General features: G+C 38.4%; 1 protein-coding gene across 1 annotated transcript; it reads left to right on the plus strand.

Annotated features, from left to right (window-relative positions):
* The first annotated feature begins 1397 nt into the window (after positions 1–1397).
* On the plus strand, positions 1398–15763 carry tmem38b (transmembrane protein 38B). The gene is made up of 6 exons (XM_077543139.1): positions 1398–1818; positions 7433–7589; positions 8802–8986; positions 9116–9203; positions 9879–9996; positions 15099–15763. Exons 1-6 carry the CDS (start codon positions 1710–1712, stop codon positions 15315–15317), a joined length of 876 nt encoding a protein of 291 aa, XP_077399265.1. The 5' UTR covers positions 1398–1709; the 3' UTR covers positions 15318–15763.
* The last annotated feature ends 3586 nt before the right edge of the window (positions 15764–19349 follow it).

A 19349-nucleotide genomic window follows, 5' to 3' on the forward strand; every position in this document is an offset into this window, starting at 1 on the left:
CGTTCATTGGTGGAGGACGAGGTTGTAGCATGGCTACATATTATAAAGGGATGATTTAGCTCTATCGTTCTTTGTTCTTGTTTTGTCTCTTTTGCATCTTCTGTTTAGACCATCATTTACATGAATATGGAATACTACTGTTTATTATTATTATTATTATTATTATTATTATTATTATTATTATTATTATTATCATCATTGTATAGAAGAAAATGCAAAAAATTAGATACAGCGAACCCCTGCCCGCATACCGGCTGATTCACCTATTCACAATTATTATATATATTTTTTAAGATTAAAAATAAACTTAATTTTGTTTGTTTTTTGGAGGGAAGTCAACCCCTGTTTTTCTTGTATGGAAAATAATTATTGGTTATTTAGCAGCGGGTTTTTTTTCAATATATATTTTGGGGTATTTTACTTATTTACTAAAATACATACAATATTTTATAGTAGGCTAGCTATGTCATCGGCAAAACCCCGCGTATTATGACATCTGTTAAATTAATACTGAAAGACATAGGTTAAAAAAATTACTACATTTTATAGATTGACAAGTAATCTAGCATCGCGATACTGACAATTTAGTCATGCGCTAGTATTGCTAGCGCTACTAGTATATATTTGTAGTTACCAGTACGTTTTCTGCGGGCACCGCGTTTTCCACCCACATTCCAAAAACATGCCTATTGCCCATGAATGTTTTATTTTTATTTTTTCCGTCAATGTGTGTCTTGTTAGCTGGCGACCGGTCCATGGTACCCACATGCAGGCACAGCTCCAGGATAGGGGTAGCTTGGCAAGCCACACCCACTTTCTTCCATAAACAGCAATTCGGCTCCACCCAAAAACAGGCCGGCCAAATCAAATTCGTATATTTGCGTGACGTTGTCTTCGTCACTCTTTACTCTTCAAGTTATTCCCGCAACGACATAAGCAATTCGGTACTGTCCCATATGTAAAAAAAATAAAAAATTAAAAAATAAAACTTCATGGGTATATATATATATATATATATATATATATGTGTGTGTGTGTGTGTGTGTGTGTGTGTGTGTGTGGGTAAAGATGAATGGATGGGTGGGGGGGAAAAAAATATATTTTTTTAAAGAACATTTAATGAGTCAAGTGCTGAGTTTTACCAAATTGTCCATGTTGTTCTTTATGGTTACAAAATGAGAAGAAATAATATTTTTTGTTCAACTGCTAAAATGCGTCAGTTACATTCAGTAGCTATGGCAATCGTTAGTAATGTTATGCGCTACTCCATGTAAACACTGCTGTGAAGTGTACTGCGTGGCGGGGGTTGGTCCTGTACCACTTCTTGACACCTGATTGGCTCAACCCGCTCCCTCTGAGCCAATCGTGACGCGACTCTAGCTACTCCTGCAGTATCGCTTCTATGGCGGAACACCGAGCAGGAATTCCGCCTATGTGACCATGACAGCGTCGTAAACGGCCGCCGCCGAGGGATGAACACTGTGGATTCAGACCCAACCTGTTGCCTGGTGTCAAACGGCGACCTCGATGCTTAAAACTTACTGCTGTCCGAGAGTAACTTTGCCTTTTTGCTTTTATATTCCCACCATGGCGGAAGTCCATTTGTGTTAAAGCTAAGGCGCTTGCTCAGATGCTTCGAGTTGGACTGGTGCCTTGTCTTTTTTCTAAAATACATATATTTATACGTTGTCGAACTTTATTGCCAAATTATGGATTCCTTGGACCAGCTATCTCACGGACTGGCCAACTTGTCCATGTTTCCCTTCTTTGATATGGCGCACTACGTCGTGTCCGTCATGGCTCTGAGGGAGCAGCCAGGTAAGATCAGGTGTGATTGCCCTTTAACCCTTGACAGCTTTCCAAACGTCCCCAAACAAACAAAACAGTCACTCACTGGACCAATTTGACTCATTCGAGCCTGAAGCATATTATTCAAATGGTGCCATAAAAGCAAAAGTACTTTTGTGTGGATTTTTCATACTACAAGTAATCTCAGCCGCCAGAGTCATTAGAATTAAATTACTTGTAGTCGTAAATATGATAAATAGTGATACTATGCGACGTTGATCTAAAGGTCAACTTTTGAGCACTCTTCAAAACTTTGAACCGATTCACTGCCAGTCATTTTAGAACATTTCAAAATTTTCAATACTCACAAAAAAATGGCAAAAATTAGGCTCAGTTGCATGTGGTTAAAGTAGCACAAAGCATCTGCAGTTTTAAGACGGAAACTAAGAATTGTAGATAGATGTTTCCCTTTCAAATAGCCGAAAACGCTTTTGGCAGCAAATAGAGATACTTGCCAAAAGCATGTAATGATGTATTAAAAAGCCTGGTAGATTAACAAAAATAAAAAATCATGTGTGTGCGTCTCTAAAGTAGCACACAATATTTATGTATAGCAAGCCTTTTTTGGGATAAAAAAAAAAAGTGATGCAAGCTTTTCATTTAATCCAAAAGTTCCCTTTTGGACAAACCTGATTTGATTTGGCAAAACTGGATGTTTATTTTATTGTTAATCATCTCCTTAAGGTTGTCAGCACTTAAGTTTGTTTATCTAAAAAAAAAAAGTTCAAACATACTAGGTTGCCTGAGGAGGAAGTAGCACAAAACATTTGATGCAAAATGTTTTGGTGTTAAAAACCCAAAAAATCTCCGGAGATACAGTCAGTTTGTGGAGGATAGGGACCAAACTCTGCTGTAAATAAAATAAATATCCAGCGATAATAAACACACCAAAAAGGTTTCAATTGTCTGCTGCCACAAAATGGCCTGCAGAGCAAAATATGTTGATGGCTTTGACCTGAGAATATTAAAATTTGCAAATGCCAAACTGTAAATATGCAGTGGTTCACTTTCCATGCAACAAAATTAACGTGTACAAATAAAACATAACTATGAACATGTTTAACAAGTAAACACTGGCTTCCGTCAGACTGTAATGCAATACTAATGAATAGAAACATACTTTTGTTTTCCACGTGAGAGCAAATTAATCCAGTTCTGGACACTATGCCAAATTGTTTTATCCCCCCAAAAAACATCTATTAGCAACACATGCTTTCATCGGACGGCAACTAAAGGGCAACAAGAAGAGCCCAGACTTATCTTGAGTGTGTAATTGCGTCAAAATGCAAGCATGTGCCCCCCACCCCCCCGTTGACATTATATCGCAGCGATAATGGCGCAAAGAACAGGTGCACACTCAAATAGCATCCATTGTGGTCAAGTTAGCTTGGGCTATTTTGGAACTTGCCCCACAAAGCATCCCGGCGCCTGTAACCTTTTCACCCTTTGTTTTTGACACCCCGCTATGACCGTTTCCATGCACACGTGACGGCGGGTTTATGCGGGAGGTTAGCGAACGCAACCCATGCAGAAATGCGTGTGTTGACGTGGCGGTGTTATATATTTTTGCGCTGTCAACGGTAACGCTCAGGACAACTTTTTTTTATTCCCGAAAAGGAAAGGAATGCCTTTGGCCATTCCTCGCTTCCTCTTCCTTTCCCGTGTTTACCCCTGCCTCGTTTTCAATGCACATACTCCAAATCCTGCGAGGGACTCCTGAGGGAACAGTCAACCTTTCCTCAAATAGTGGAACTGTTCTTAAGGCAAGTCAAATGTTTGACATTTTAGAGAAATCTTATGGAACACCAGCAAACAAAAACGCAACAAAAGTGTAAGGTGTATACTTAAATAATGAAGAGCTCAACACAAACCTATTTTTCTGTTGTATGAATGGCAACAGGTTACACGTTAATTATACCGCCTGCCTTTTATTGTACTGCCTGTCACTGTATGTTGCAGGCATAGATAGATGAACTCATTTGTTGTAAATAAATCAGGGCTGGGACTCGATTAAAAAAAATATTTTGCATGGCAGTTGAAAAGTCGGATCACAACTTTTTGTGCCGCAGTATTCAACAGAATGTGTAGACAGGGGTGTGCCAAAAAATCGATTCTCATAAGAATAGCGATTCTCATTTAGTGCGATTCAGAATCGATTTTAAATGTCCCAAAATCGATTTTATTTAAATTATTTTATACTGTCTTCCTTTTGTTTGTGTGTGCCTTTATTGGGAGCGCTGTTCATGTTGTACCCGATTTGGCCACTTAGGGGCAGTGTGGTTCCACGCGGTCTGATACACTGTTAAGTTGTAGCCACATTAGAGAGTAGAAGGAAAAAGTCACGATCAAGTTATTACAATAAAAGTTGTTTTTTTTGCAGCGTGGAGACGTTCTTTTGAGTGATAAAAGTGCCGTGAGTAGCGCGCTAATTAGCATTAGCGAGTCAGACTGGAGTAGATCATTACGATTCCTTGAACATCTTTAAATTGAAGCAAAAATCATTGTCAATCAAATAATTTTGAATCAAAAATTGTTCTTAATCGTAAATCGATTTTGAATTGAATCGCGCAACCAAAAATCGGAATCGAATCGTGATACATTCAAAAATTCCCGCCCCTAGTAGACTTATTATTTTGGTTTTCATGACAATTATACCCATGAAATGTGCTGACTGGCACTTTGCTTCCTGGCATGTCATATTCGCCTATTCTTCTGTCGATGGAATCAAATGGTTGAAGTGCTTCGTTGGGATACAAACTGATTTTTCCACAGAACCACAAGTTTAATGAGGCTCTCATCACATATTTTTGTATTGTTTTGTTTTGAATGAACCGGTTCTTCTGGAAACTCCCAAAATTCCCGGCAGCCTACCACGCCCCTAGTTCCAGGAGATTCTGGGGTGTGCTGGTCGCGCCACAATGTTGTGTGCACCCATTTACATGATCCCTTCACACCTGACACAGATTTGAATACACCAGTATGCGTAAAGGCTCCTCCCTCCCCCCCATCTGCTAGTTTTAAGTAAATAAAGGCCCTCTGCCACGATTTATCTAGCTATCTCTTTTACTGCCAAAGTGCTCTCACTAGAGTTTACTTTGCAATGACTTTGTGGACATTGGATTTGTTTGAGAGGAAGCAGGCTGGATGTGAAGGAGAAAAAGCAGTTTCAAAAACAACATAGTGGATACTTTCTTCAGGCTGGAAATGAGCAGCGATAAGGCATATTTCTATGCGACTGGGAAAGAAGGGTGTGGTAAAGCCGTTGCAAAGTCCAGATAGATATCAGCAGTTTGAGAGCGAGCGAGAAGGGGGTTAAAGAACCTTCATGAAACTTGCCCTACACCCACCGGAGAATAGATCATGAAATATTAGTTTTCAACATTACGATTATTCAATACCAGCTCTTGAGTAGTCACAAATACTGACACCATTAGTACTTTTGATACATCAAATTTCCTTTAAAAAACAAACAAACCCATATATCCCAATATAGCATTTTCCTTCAACTCTCATGAAATAAATTGCAATTTTCTATTCTTCTAATTTCCATTTCCTGATTGTAAAATGGCCACAAGAGGGCTGTCACAAATATGGCCCAGTATTGGACCAATACTGATACTTGGTATCAGTACTCGGCCATCCCAAAAACAAACAAACATGAAATCCCTTTTTAAAACTCCAAAACAGTTGAAACGAATGGCACAAGGTTTAGTTCTTCCAAATTTATCACCAGTTCTCTGGCAGTCTAATCTCTGGTTAATCCAGATTATGTCTAACCAAGTGCGCAAGGAGTAGTTTAACCTTTTGACCTCGAGGCCCAAGTATTCATTTACATTGGATTGGTTGAATTTATGTAACTGGTTTGATTTACTACATAACCAAATACATTTAGGGTTAACAAAATTAAACCTTAAACACTTTCAGTGCTTGGTCGAATAACGCTAGTCCAAATTTAGCACATCACTTTCCCTATGGAATTACTTTTTGAAGTCGGGATTGTACTTTCGCAAGAATTGACTCTTTGTTGAAGGTTTAGTTCTAACTTCTGAAGTCCTTGTGGGCCATATGTTGAAATTTGCAATAAAAGGGAAAGTATTGGTGTCAACATTTTAAAAATGACAAACTCCGTACCTTTGTTATAATTCCTTTAATCAAATGTTCAACATCTTTTCATATGTCCAACTTTTAAAAGTTTTTTTTTTTAAATGTATTTTTTTCATGTTTGACAATAGGCATTAAAATAAAATAGGGAGCTCCCAGTTTCAGTAACATTTCTTAAATGAATACCTCAATAAATAAATAGCTCCCTATAATTAAATCAATAAAGTGAAATGGTAAAGTTTTCCAAAATTTCAATATAACTGCAATGGTCTAAGGCAGTGCCAAATTAACTTGATTTTAAAACAAAAAAACAAAAAAAAACAACCCCACTGCCAATATGTGTCACCAAATACTGGGGCCAATAATCAATTTATCCCAAGTTTATATTTCTATAAAACATATTGACATAAAATTGTATAAATATTATAAACAGTACATTTGAATGTTAAAAAATAATTATCTTTCATTCATTGTTTTTGTATCTAAGACTGAAAGCCACCTTGTTTTTATTTACTATTTTTTTCTATTTTTTTTAACCTTAAATAAATATAAAAAAAAGCATACAGTATATATAAAAAATATTAATATATATTACATCATTGACCTATAATAATATATAATATATAATATAATATAATATATATATATATATATATATATATATATATATATATATATATATAATATAATATAATATATATATATATAATAATAACTTGGTATTATAATCCTGAGATAATGATGGAATATAGTAAATAAAAAGCTTTTGGATTTAACTCATTCACTGCCATTGACGGCTATAGACGTCAAGAATTCATTTGAACTATTTCTATTAGTTTCACATTTTTTTCCACTTTTGTTAACAAGAGTATGAAAACATTAAAAAAAAAATTGTACATTTGGAACAGATATGACATTTGCGATTAATTGTGAGTTAATTATTGAAGTAATGCGATTAATTACAATAAAATATTTAATTGTCTAACGTCCTAATTTAAAAAAAATATTTTCTTTTTTTAATTTAGGGGCATCAGGCGATTAAAATTTTTCACATGACAACTAGTTAACTCAAGATTAATCACAAATTTTATATCTGTTCTAAATGTACAATACAATTTTTTCTAGGTTTTCATACTCGTGTTAACAAAAGTGGGGGAAAATGTGAAACTAATAGAAATAGTTCAAATGAATTTTTGACGTCTATAGCCGTCAATGGCAGTGAATGAGTTAATATTGCAGGCTACTGCTGTAATGAATGTTATTATTCAGTGTCACAAGATATCATGTTAAATGGCGTGTAAATGGTTTTAAAGTGGAAAAAAGGGAGTCTAGTGTTTGAATCATCAGGCAACATTGAGTGCTGATTAGCTGGAGGCAATCAGCCGAGCACTTTGACCCCTAATCCACTTAACCACACTGTACTGTATGCTGTATTTGTTGTCTTGTGTCTAGTTTATATGTACCGCACTACTTGATCTTCCAGGAGCTCTGGAGGTTTCCCGCGCGAGCCCGTTGGCCTGCTGGTTTAGCGCCATGCTGTACTGCTTTGGCGGTGCCGTGCTGTCCGGCATCATGCTGGCCGAACCGACCGTGGCGCCGCTGTCCAACGGCACCGGCATCCTGCTCGCCTCCATCCTCTGGTAAACTAACAAACAACAGTCAGGTCACAAATACAGATCAAATCAAAATAAACGCATATCCTTTCATAAATCTGAAAAGTTCAAATGACACCTGATAGGAAAAGCTGCCTTAGAGCCATTTCAAATCATCACCAGTGATCATGTTGTCTATTTTTCCATGTGTTTATGATTGTCTAATTTCTTGTGAAGGAAGCATGCATGACGTGTTTAACGCTTGCTAAAACTTTGAAGACTTTGTCTCCCTCTGCTGCTACAACATGGAATTGCAATTAGGAAAACATTTAAAGAAAACATGATCTTGTCAATTATATAGAGTAGGCCTATATTTTTTTTTTTTAATTCACTGCCAAAGGCGGCTAAAGATGCCAAATTATGTCGGAACTGTAAGGTTTGGCAGTGAATGAGTTAGGTCAAAGGGCCAGGTAATTCATTTTCCCACATTTGCTTTGCTTTGCTATATGTATTAATACATTGTATTTTTCCCACTTGTTTACATTTTAAGTGTTCGTCACACACCATATCTTAATTTTAAAAAGATATACTGTATGAAAAATAAAGAAAAAAAGCTGTATTATTTTAAAATTGATCAGAATTCTTATCTGAAAAAATTGGTTTTACATTTTTAAAAATAAATACATTCAAAGGCTAGTCATAATATTTGTGGGTGGCAAACCATCCGGAGATCCAATTATTTGTATACATTATTTACAAATATAAATATTTTATAATTTTATTATTTATACAAACAATAAAAAATACACTTAATATAAGCAGTTAAGAAAATGGATGGATGTCCTCTTTGTGTGTGTGTATTTAAAAAAAAAAAAAATCCTACAATTTTGGATACAGTCAAAGGTAATTTATTATACACAGTTTTAAAAGAAACAACATGTTCAATCACCCCAAAAAATGAAACCGGTTTAAACTGGTCAAAATAATTCCCTGATGGCAACTGAAAATTTGAATTGAACAGAGCCGTATATGTAGGGTAACAAGATGGCGTCCATATGTCATGTGACCAGCACGCTGTGATTGGTCAACTACTGGCCACATGACATATGGACGCCATTATGTTACCCTGCTGAAACCCATTCGGCCAAACCCTCTCTATACAGTATACGGCTCTGGCATTTAAGAAGCAACACTGCCCTCATCTGGATAAAGATGCTACTACCACCACTGGCTGACAAGTTTCCTTTGTGGGTCCCGCAGGTACCTGGTGTTCTACTGCCCCCTGGACCTGGTGTACGGCTGCGCGGCCCTGCCCCCTTTGCGCTTAGTTCTGTCAGGAATGAAAGAAGTGACACGCACGTGGAAAGTGCTGGGCGGCGTGACGCAGGCGCACAGCAAGTACGAGGATGGACTGCTCGTCATGATCGCCATCGGCTGGGCCAGAGGTACTCAACAGACTCGTAACCGATAAAACCATCAATAGTGATTAATCACTGTGACGTGTCATAAAACATTTTGTAATAACGCGGGATATCGGATCACATCTAACCGGGCCTGACTTTTGTGCCCACAAGGAGCTGGAGGAGGTCTGATTAGTAACTTTGAGCAGCTTGTCCGCGGCGTGTGGAAACCGGAAACCAACGAGCTCCTCAAAATGTCCTAGTGAGTCTTCTGGGAAACTGTCTTTTCATTTTTTGTGTCACACAAAGAAACAAGTGTTGGTTCATAGTTAGAATGCACATTGGGCCGAATTCCCATAACTTTGGCACCCGCGGATTCACATATTTGTGGATTTTTTAAAACATTTTAAAGTATCAGATTTTTTTTCTTAATTGAGGGGGTGTTTTTCGTGCAAAACTTTGGGAAGATTATTATACATGCATTTCATTGGTTTATTATTTTCGGATTTTCATTAGTATTCGTTGTCTAGCCATGTATTTACCCCTGTATTATATTTTATATGTATGGAGGATTTTTTTTTTAATCTTTACTTTTATTTTAATAAATTATTATTGTAGTTATTTGTTTTAGACATTTTTTAAAAATTATATTTTTCATGTATTTTTTTTCTTGTGAATTTGTATTTCGGTTTGGTTTATAAATATTCTAAATATTATATTTTATTTAAATTATTTGATAACTGATTTTTGTCTTTAACCATTAACCAGTTAGTTAAATATTTTACTGTATTTAAAATTGAATTTGGATTGTTACATTTTTTAAATATTATTTTGCAGTCATTTAGTGCATTCCGTTTGGCCACAATTGCTTTAAGACGTGATTAATCAAAAATCAACCAAATTCTTATCAAGTAAAATTATTGTGTGTGTGTCGAAGTCCAACCAAGGTGAGCCTGATTGGGGCGGTGCTGTTCGCTCTGCAGCAGACGGACTACCTGCCTCTCCACACACGCCACCTGATGCTCATCTACACCACATTCACTGTGGCCAACAAGGTCAGTCACAACTAAGGATGGAATCATATCCAAATGTCACTGACCGGTTTTATTGCAGTATTAATCTTACTATACGGTAATGATTTGGATATTTTTTTTCCTTTGGCTTTTTTTGTGTGGGGAGGGTGGATCCCATCAGAAAGTTATGATGATAATGTTGTATATTACAAGCTGGGATTATTATTCACTTATTTATAAATTTTTCATTGTTTTGCTTTTAATTTGACACATTTGTTTTGTTTTTGTTCCCACCCAAAAAAAGAGTACAAAATAGCAATGAAGGTCCAAAGATGAACATGGAACTGGAAATAGAACCTTTTTTGATTAAATGGAAATCCAAAAGAAAAATTCCTACAAATTTCAGGCTGGACCCAAAAATGGCCCACGTGTCGTAGGTTGGTCACCCATGCAACTTGGGGACAAAAGTATTGGAACACCAAACTGCATTGGTCGTCTCCCCTTTAACGTTTGGAACCTTATCCGCCTCGACTGGCGCCGTTAGCTTGCTGTTACCCTCAGGGCGGCGGCTTTTGCATCATTTTTCATAGCCTTGCGTCATCCGACCCTCGTCTTGCAAACCCGACAGCGCCTTTCACCTCTGATCCGTCACAAATTCACAACGAGGCGTTTCGTCAGATTCAATCTCCCGCCCATCCTGCTGTTTATTTACTTTTTCGCTTGATATTAATATTTTTGTCTCACTCCATTTTCACTAATGAGAAGCAAATGCTACACGTTTTAGATCTACGTTACGTTGAGCTTTTTGGCCAGTTTTCCACATGAAAGGTTTCATTCATTCATGCTTGCTTTTTCAAGATTTTTTGGTTGACAGCAGAATTCATGGTTCCATTTATCCACAGCAAGTCTTCCGGGCGCCAAAGCAGCAAAACGGCAAACACTTTTACACTTATCCTAATGGGAGACATCCCAAAAAGTCTCATCTGTGTCTCATCAGACCACAGAATATTTCCCAAAAGTCTTGGAGAATATCAAGATGTCTCTTTTCATTTTAGAACTCCATGTTTGCCCAGTCTCTTTCTTATGTCGGAGTCATGAACACAGACATTAAAACTGAGGCTGGCAGTTCCCTTTAGATGTTCCTGTGAGGCCCTTCGTGACCTCTTGGATCTGTCCTCACTTCGCTCTTGTCATTTCTGGGAAGGTTCACTGCTCTTTTTACCAAACAGTGGTTGACAAATGTGCTACGGAAGAAGGATTAGGGCCAGTGAAGTGGGGAAAGTCAGAATTCTGAGAACAAAGTCAGAATTGTCACTTTAAAGTCAGAATCCTCACTTTATTCTCAGAATTCTGACTTTAAAGTCACTTTGAAGTCAGAATTCTGATTTACGCAGAGCTATGAATTGTGTGTGTGTGTGGAGGGGGGGTTATGTCAGAAAGTCAGAATTCTGAGAACAAAGTCAGAATTGTCACTTTAAAGTCAGAATCCTCACTTTATTCTCAGAATTCTGACTTTAAAGTCACTTTGAAGTCAGAATTCAGACTTACGCAGAGCTATGAATTGAATTGTGTGTGTGTGTGTGGGGGGGGGGGTTATGTCAGAAAGTCAGAATTCTGAGAACAAAGTCAGAATTGTCACTTTAAAGTCAGAATCCTCACTTTATTCTCAGAATTCTGACTTTAAAGTCACTTTGAAGTCAGAATTCTGACTTACGCAGAGCTATGAATTGTGTGTGTGTGTGTGGGGGGGGGGCAGAAAGTCAGAATCCTCACTTTATTCTTAGAATTCTGACTTTAAAGTCACTTTGAAGTCAGAATTCTGATTTACGCAGAGCTATGAATTGTGTGTGTGTGGGGGGGGCAGAAAGTCAGAATCCTCACTTTATTCTTAGAATTCTGACTTTAAAGTCACTCTAAAGTCAGAATTCTGACTTGCGTAGTGCTATGAATTGTGGAGGGGAGTTGGAAAGTCAGAATTCTGAGAACAAAGTCAGAATTGTCACTTTAAAGTCAGAATCCTCACTTTATTCTCAGAATTCTGACTTTAAAGTCACTTTGAAGTCAGAATTCAGACTTACGCAGAGCTATGAATTGAATTGTGTGTGTGTGTGTGTGGGGGGGTTATGTCAGAAAGTCAGAATTCTGAGAACAAAGTCAGAATTGTCACTTTAAAGTCAGAATCCTCACTTTATTCTCAGAATTCTGACTTTAAAGTCACTTTGAAGTCAGAATTCTGATTTACGCAGAGCTATGAATTGTGTGTGTGTGTGGAGGGGGGGTTATGTCAGAAAGTCAGAATTCTGAGAACAAAGTCAGAATTGTCACTTTAAAGTCAGAATCCTCACTTTATTCTCAGAATTCTGACTTTAAAGTCACTTTGAAGTCAGAATTCAGACTTACGCAGAGCTATGAATTGAATTGTGTGTGTGTGTGGGGGGGGGGGGTTATGTCAGAAAGTCAGAATTCTGAGAACAAAGTCAGAATTGTCACTTTAAAGTCAGAATCCTCACTTTATTCTCAGAATTCTGACTTTAAAGTCACTTTGAAGTCAGAATTCTGACTTACGCAGAGCTATGAATTGTGTGTGTGTGTGGAGGGGGGGGGGGTTATGTCAGAAAGTCAGAATTCTGAGAACAAAGTCAGAATTGTCACTTTAAAGTCAGAATCCTCACTTTATTCTCAGAATTCTGACTTTAAAGTCACTTTGAAGTCAGAATTCTGACTTACGCAGAGCTACGAATTGTGTGTGTGTGTGGAGGGGGGGGGGGGGGGGTATGTCAGAAAGTCAGAATTCTGAGAACAAAGTCAGAATTGTCACTTTAAAGTCAGAATCCTCACTTTATTCTCAGAATTCTGACTTTAAAGTCACTTTGAAGTCAGAATTCTGATTTACGCAGAGCTATGAATTGTGTGTGTGTGTGTGGGGGGGGGGGGGGGCAGAAAGTCAGAATCCTCACTTTATTCTTAGAATTCTGACTTTAAAGTCACTTTGAAGTCAGAATTCTGATTTACGCAGAGCTATGAATTGTGTGTGTGTGTGGGGGGGGGGGCAGAAAGTCAGAATCCTCACTTTATTCTTAGAATTCTGACTTTAAAGTCACTCTAAAGTCAGAATTCTGACTTGCGTAGTGCTATGAATTGTGGAGGGGAGTTGGAAAGTCAGAATTCTGAGAACAAAGTCAGAATTGTCACTTTAAAGTCAGAATCCTCACTTTATTCTCAGAATTCTGACTTTAAAGTCACTTTGAAGTCAGAATTCAGACTTACGCAGAGCTATGAATTGAATTGTGTGTGTGTGTGTGTGGGGGGGGTTATGTCAGAAAGTCAGAATTCTGAGAACAAAGTCAGAATTGTCACTTTAAAGTCAGAATCCTCACTTTATTCTCAGAATTCTGACTTTAAAGTCACTTTGAAGTCAGAATTCTGACTTACGCAGAGCTATGAATTGTGTGTGTGTGTGGAGGGGGGGGGGTTATGTCAGAAAGTCAGAATTCTGAGAACAAAGTCAGAATTGTCACTTTAAAGTCAGAATCCTCACTTTATTCTCAGAATTCTGACTTTAAAGTCACTTTGAAGTCAGAATTCGGACTTACGCAGAGCTACGAATTGTGTGTGTGTGTGGAGGGGGGGGGGGGGGGTTATGTCAGAAAGTCAGAATTCTGAGAACAAAGTCAGAATTGTCACTTTAAAGTCAGAATCCTCACTTTATTCTCAGAATTCTGACTTTAAAGTCACTTTGAAGTCAGAATTCTGACTTACGCAGAGCTATGAATTGTGTGTGTGTGTGGAGGGGGGGGGGGGTTATGTCAGAAAGTCAGAATTCTGAGAACAAAGTCAGAATTGTCACTTTAAAGTCAGAATCCTCACTTTATTCTCAGAATTCTGACTTTAAAGTCACTTTGAAGTCAGAATTCTGATTTACGCAGAGCTATGAATTGTGTGTGTGTGTGTGTGGGGGGGGGGGGGGGGCAGAAAGTCAGAATCCTCACTTTATTCTTAGAATTCTGACTTTAAAGTCACTTTGAAGTCAGAATTCTGATTTACGCAGAGCTATGAATTGTGTGTGTGTGTGGGGGGGGGGGCAGAAAGTCAGAATCCTCACTTTATTCTTAGAATTCTGACTTTAAAGTCACTCTAAAGTCAGAATTCTGACTTGCGTAGTGCTATGAATTGTGGAGGGGAGTTGGAAAGTCAGAATTCTGAGAACAAAGTCAGAATTGTCACTTTAAAGTCAGAATCCTCACTTTATTCTCAGAATTCTGACTTTAAAGTCACTTTGAAGTCAGAATTCAGACTTACGCAGAGCTATGAATTGAATTGTGTGTGTGTGTGTGTGGGGGGGGTTATGTCAGAAAGTCAGAATTCTGAGAACAAAGTCAGAATTGTCACTTTAAAGTCAGAATCCTCACTTTATTCTCAGAATTCTGACTTTAAAGTCACTTTGAAGTCAGAATTCTGACTTACGCAGAGCTATGAATTGTGTGTGTGTGTGGAGGGGGGGGGTTATGTCAGAAAGTCAGAATTCTGAGAACAAAGTCAGAATTGTCACTTTAAAGTCAGAATCCTCACTTTATTCTCAGAATTCTGACTTTAAAGTCACTTTGAAGTCAGAATTCGGACTTACGCAGAGCTACGAATTGTGTGTGTGTGTGGAGGGGGGGGGGGGGGGTTATGTCAGAAAGTCAGAATTCTGAGAACAAAGTCAGAATTGTCACTTTAAAGTCAGAATCCTCACTTTATTCTCAGAATTCTGACTTTAAAGTCACTTTGAAGTCAGAATTCTGATTTACGCAGAGCTATGAATTGTGTGTGTGTGTGTGTGTGGGGGGGGCAGAAAGTCAGAATCCTCACTTTATTCTTAGAATTCTGACTTTAAAGTCACTCTAAAGTCAGAATTCTGACTTGCGTAGTGCTATGAATTGTGGAGGGGAGTTGGAAAGTCAGAATTTTGAGAATAAAGTCAGAATTCTGAGACTAAACTCAGAATCAACCAACCTCCCCCCCCTCTTCACTGACCTTAATCCTCTTCCGTACAAATGTCACGTCTCAATCCTATCAGATTTTATTCATGAGCTGTATTCACTTTGATGACTCATTATGTTGACACGTTTGTTTATTACCGTATCTTTTTACGCACCTTCCAGACGAGGATGATGCTGACGGGCTCGGCGACGTCGCCCTTCGCCCCCTTCGAGTCGGTGCTCCACAAGACGCTCTTCGCCGGCTTCTCCCCGTACGCCGCCCTCACAGCGGCGCCGACAAATGACACCGCCGCTGCCGCGCCGACCAAAGAGCCTTGCAAGCCTCCCGCCAACGGGACGAGCCTCCAGACCAAAGACAAGTCGGCGAAGAAGAGCGACTGACGTAGCCTTCGCCGTTGAGCCTTCATGACACGTTGGTGAACGTGGTTGCCTTGGTGGAATGTCTTTCTTAAACTGATTCCAATCAAGTCCGTACCTTATTTTGGAGGTGCAGTACTGTGATGGTTTCAGCCCCATTGCACACTTGCAACATTTGCCTTAATTCAAAATATATATTTATTCAGAAATTTAAATTCATCTCTGGGTTGTGGGATCAATGCTGAGCACCTGAATGGCTTTTTGTGTGTAAAATACTCTGCTATTTCCTGCAAATGCTATTTTTTTCTACAACGCGAGCAGGTATGACCTTTTGTTTCTTATTCTGATTATTCTATATTGTATTTAATTTTTTTTTTTGAATCACTGCACTTTTGACAATGAAAAGCTTTTGTAAACTGAATTGTAAGTGAACACCTGAAATTAAAAATAAAATTTCAATTGAAACATTTGATTGATTGATTGATTGATTGATTGCTAGTATCAAGATTACGCAACACTCAAATGTAAATATTTGTACACAACATTTGAAAACTGATCTGTTTTTAATGATTAGTTTATTTATTAAAATCACAGAATATTTGCATATAATAAACAGTATGGATATGCTGGTGGGGGCTAATTGTAAGTTTCTGCAATACAAAAATGGACGGGTGTCTTGAGTTGTCTAGAAATGTATATCTGTATATACAGTATGTTAATATTTTATACGTTTTGTATCTCATTATCTTGTGCACGCGTACCTGTTGTGTGTAGGGAGCGCATACAGTATTACGCAAATTCCACTCAAACGTATCCATGCAACATGAGGACCTCATGGAGAAGAAAAAAAAGCTGCTGGAGCGCATACAGCATGATGGTGCCCTTGTGTGAACTCCACTATAGAATAAAGCGTTGCATCAGTGTAACATCAGCACCTGCTGCTGTGGGATCCCTGCAGTGAATCCAAATGAAGAAAAGAAGACAAGTAAAGATGATGAAATGCTAGAAATGATGCACCTGTCTTACATTTTAAACTACACGCGTCTTCCTGGGTTCTTTTCATTGTGTGTGATAACCTGCCATAGAACATGACAGGAAGTCTGCCATTTTAGTTTGCAGCCTTCCAAGATGGACTCTGGTTGGCTTTGTGATGGGCAACGCTAAATTGTGAAACATTTGACTTCTTTATTTTTTTAAAAATTTTAACCACTGTGTAAGTTGCAGTGCAGGAGATGACCACTTGGTGTCATCAGGATGCGCTGATGCCTCTTGATGCTGGGAACTGACAGGCTGGCGAGCAGCTGCAAGCCGGGAGGGTTGGGAGGGATGTTGAAAAGGGGGGTGGGGGGGGGGGGTGTCTTCTTTGTGGAGCCAACGGTAGCTGCTGCTGCTGCATGCATGTGTACGAGTGTGTGCTTGCGCGTTTTTCTATGCTCGATGGGACACATTGATACATTTCTGGGAATGTAGGGACATTTGGACATAATAAAAAAAAACAAGACAATGTCATGGTGTTTAGAAGTTTAAAGCAAGGGATTGTATTGTGGCTCTCGTTTTCCTCTTGTAATACAGTAATATCAAGAGGAAAATGAGGGCCACCAGACCCTGATACAAAAAAAAACTGAGCGAGGCAGTGATTAATGTAAAGCAAAGAGATTCCCAGCCAACTACTGAAGATTGACATCGTTTTGATAATACCATCGATTCTTTTTTTCCGTGCAAAAACACTGGGAGGCATGGTGATTTCTTCACAGTATTCTAATTTCTTTGAAATCCTATTTTTGTGGGTTTTAAAAGCTGGAAGCCCAAATAATATAGAGATAAACAAATAAATACTAGAAATCACTTAAATTCTGGTTTATTAAACTTTTCAAGGATATTCCCCCCAAAATTTTACAAGCATCTGTATATATAATTTTTGTTTTCTTTTTTGCAACATTTGTGACGATCAACGCTTGTCTTAATCCGGAGTATTTTTTTTTTCTTTTTGGGGTGGTGATGCAATCGATGTCATCATTATTTCAAGTGGGAGATGAAAGCCGAGATTGGGACCGCAAAGGCAAATATTTTACCAGGCAGGAAGTGGGGGAAAAGAGTACAAGAACAAGATAAAAAGAAGAGGAGATCAAAATGTGATGGCTACGAGGGACAACAAGGACGTGGCGTCGCACACCCTCTCGCTCCTTGACATATGACATGCTGTCACTTGAAAAAAGCAGCAAAATAAATAAATAAATAAATAAATATAATAAATAACTACTGTAATCAAACTTGCAAAGCAAGATTAAAGTTACATATAAATATTACCATATCCATGCTTGGTATGGATTACATTGAATTCTGTGGCTCGCCAAAACAGCAGCACCATCAGAAAGGCGTGAACAGTCTCTCAGTAGAAATATAGAATTTTTAACAACGACTAGCATTAGACTCTGGCACATGACCACTTTGCAATATTTATGTCCTGAGGAGCCTATTTGAATTATATTGCAACTCAAAACAGCAGCACCTACGGAAGCGATGAATGAGTCGCAGGTGAAAGCTTGATTTTAAAAGGTTTTGAATAACAATTCATGTTCAATTTAACATTCACATGTACCCAATATTATGCACGTCCATGTTGATTTTCTGGGGCTGCTGACCCCTTTTTAACCCAAAACAGCATTATAATAATAAAAATAATAATAATAATAATAATAATAATAATAATAATAATAAAAATAAAAATAATAAATATTATTATTATTATTATTATTATTATTATTATTCTGTCTGCACATGAGAGACTATGCTGCAGTTTTTAGCTGTTTTGCTGCTTTTTGGGGTTAATATATAATAATAATAATAATAATTATTATTATTATTATTTTTATTTATTTATTGATGTTATTTTATTTTTTACAAATATTTACACTCCAGTTGACTGTAACTTGCTCCACGATGTTGTGTGTGTCCAATTTATTTTATTTTTTAATTTTTTTTAAGTATTCACACTTGGGCAGCAGAAAATGCTGCTTCACCATGTTTGCTTTGAACTATGGTCTCCTGAGAGAACAGAGAACTTGGGTGTTGTATTACATTCCGTTCACAATTCTTGAATGTAATCAGGCCCTAAACCATAGACCAGTAGCAGAAGGTTAAATCTGATTATGAGCTAGTGTAAAGTCTTTAGAACTGGACTAATGTGTTCTGGTCATTTTGTCTCCAATCTAGTAAACTACCATCAGCAATTGCAAAAATTACTGCACACCCTTCCAAGCAGTGGACCTTCTCAAATGTTCTACCTTTTCAACCAGGTGTACTCAACGTTCTTTTGTTCACATCAACATTGGCCAGTGGTTGGTACAGTGTGTGCTTCTGTCACTCTCCCTCCTCTCCCTCCCTCCCTCCTCCTTTCTTCCTCCACCCAGGAGGCAGATGGTGTTTTTGCTTTTCATAAAGGATCTACTAGAAATTCTGAGGCGAGAGGGTCCACGTGTGTGGGTTAACGTGACCTTCGGATTGGAAAGCGTTTATTTTTCATTGTGCCTCGTCTTCATTCACTTCTACCTTCCATCAGTCTGCTTCAATTTATTCCACCAAACCACTCAATCTTTCTCTTCCTGGTCCACCTCTCCAATCCCCTCCTGTATGCAAAGCAGATGTCAGCCGAAGGCTGCGACTTCCCCACAAAGGAGGCGACAGGGGTCTTGGAAGAGGTTGTGATAACGCGCGCACACACACAAGGAGGAGGGGAGTTTAAGGAGTGCAAGGAGTTGTCCATCATTAGTATTCCAGCAGGAGGCTCCTGGCTCGGCCCAGACATCTGAGCGAAGCAGCCGCCGCCGCAGATAAAGAAGAAGCCATTAATCCACGGAAGATTACCAGCACTGATACTTTATCCCGCCGTAATACTGCGATGCAACCGCACTCGTCCCGTTTACAATGGCGTCAGAGGGAAAACCAGAGGAGGAAGAGGAGGAGGAAGAGGAAGGGGTAGCGCTAGCTCACCTTTGTGGATCCAAAGATGGCAGCAGCACACACAAAGAGCCAGCTCGGATTTGATTTGGAGATTTG

Source organism: Vanacampus margaritifer, chromosome 14 (genome assembly GCF_051991255.1).
Source record: "Vanacampus margaritifer isolate UIUO_Vmar chromosome 14, RoL_Vmar_1.0, whole genome shotgun sequence".
Classification (NCBI taxonomy): Eukaryota; Metazoa; Chordata; class Actinopteri; order Syngnathiformes; family Syngnathidae; genus Vanacampus; species Vanacampus margaritifer.

What these genes read in the sequence shown, in the direction of transcription:
- tmem38b (XM_077543139.1), top strand. Translation starts at nt 1,710, where the DNA reads ATGGATTCCTTGGACCAGCTATCTCACGGACTGGCCAACTTGTCCATG. An exon ending in GGCTCTGAGGGAGCAGCCAG is followed by an intron (nt 1,819 to 7,432) that starts GTAAGATCAGGT and finishes TTGATCTTCCAG; the next exon opens with GAGCTCTGGAGGTTTCCCGC. An exon ending in CATTCACTGTGGCCAACAAG is followed by an intron (nt 9,997 to 15,098) that starts GTCAGTCACAAC and finishes CGCACCTTCCAG; the next exon opens with ACGAGGATGATGCTGACGGG.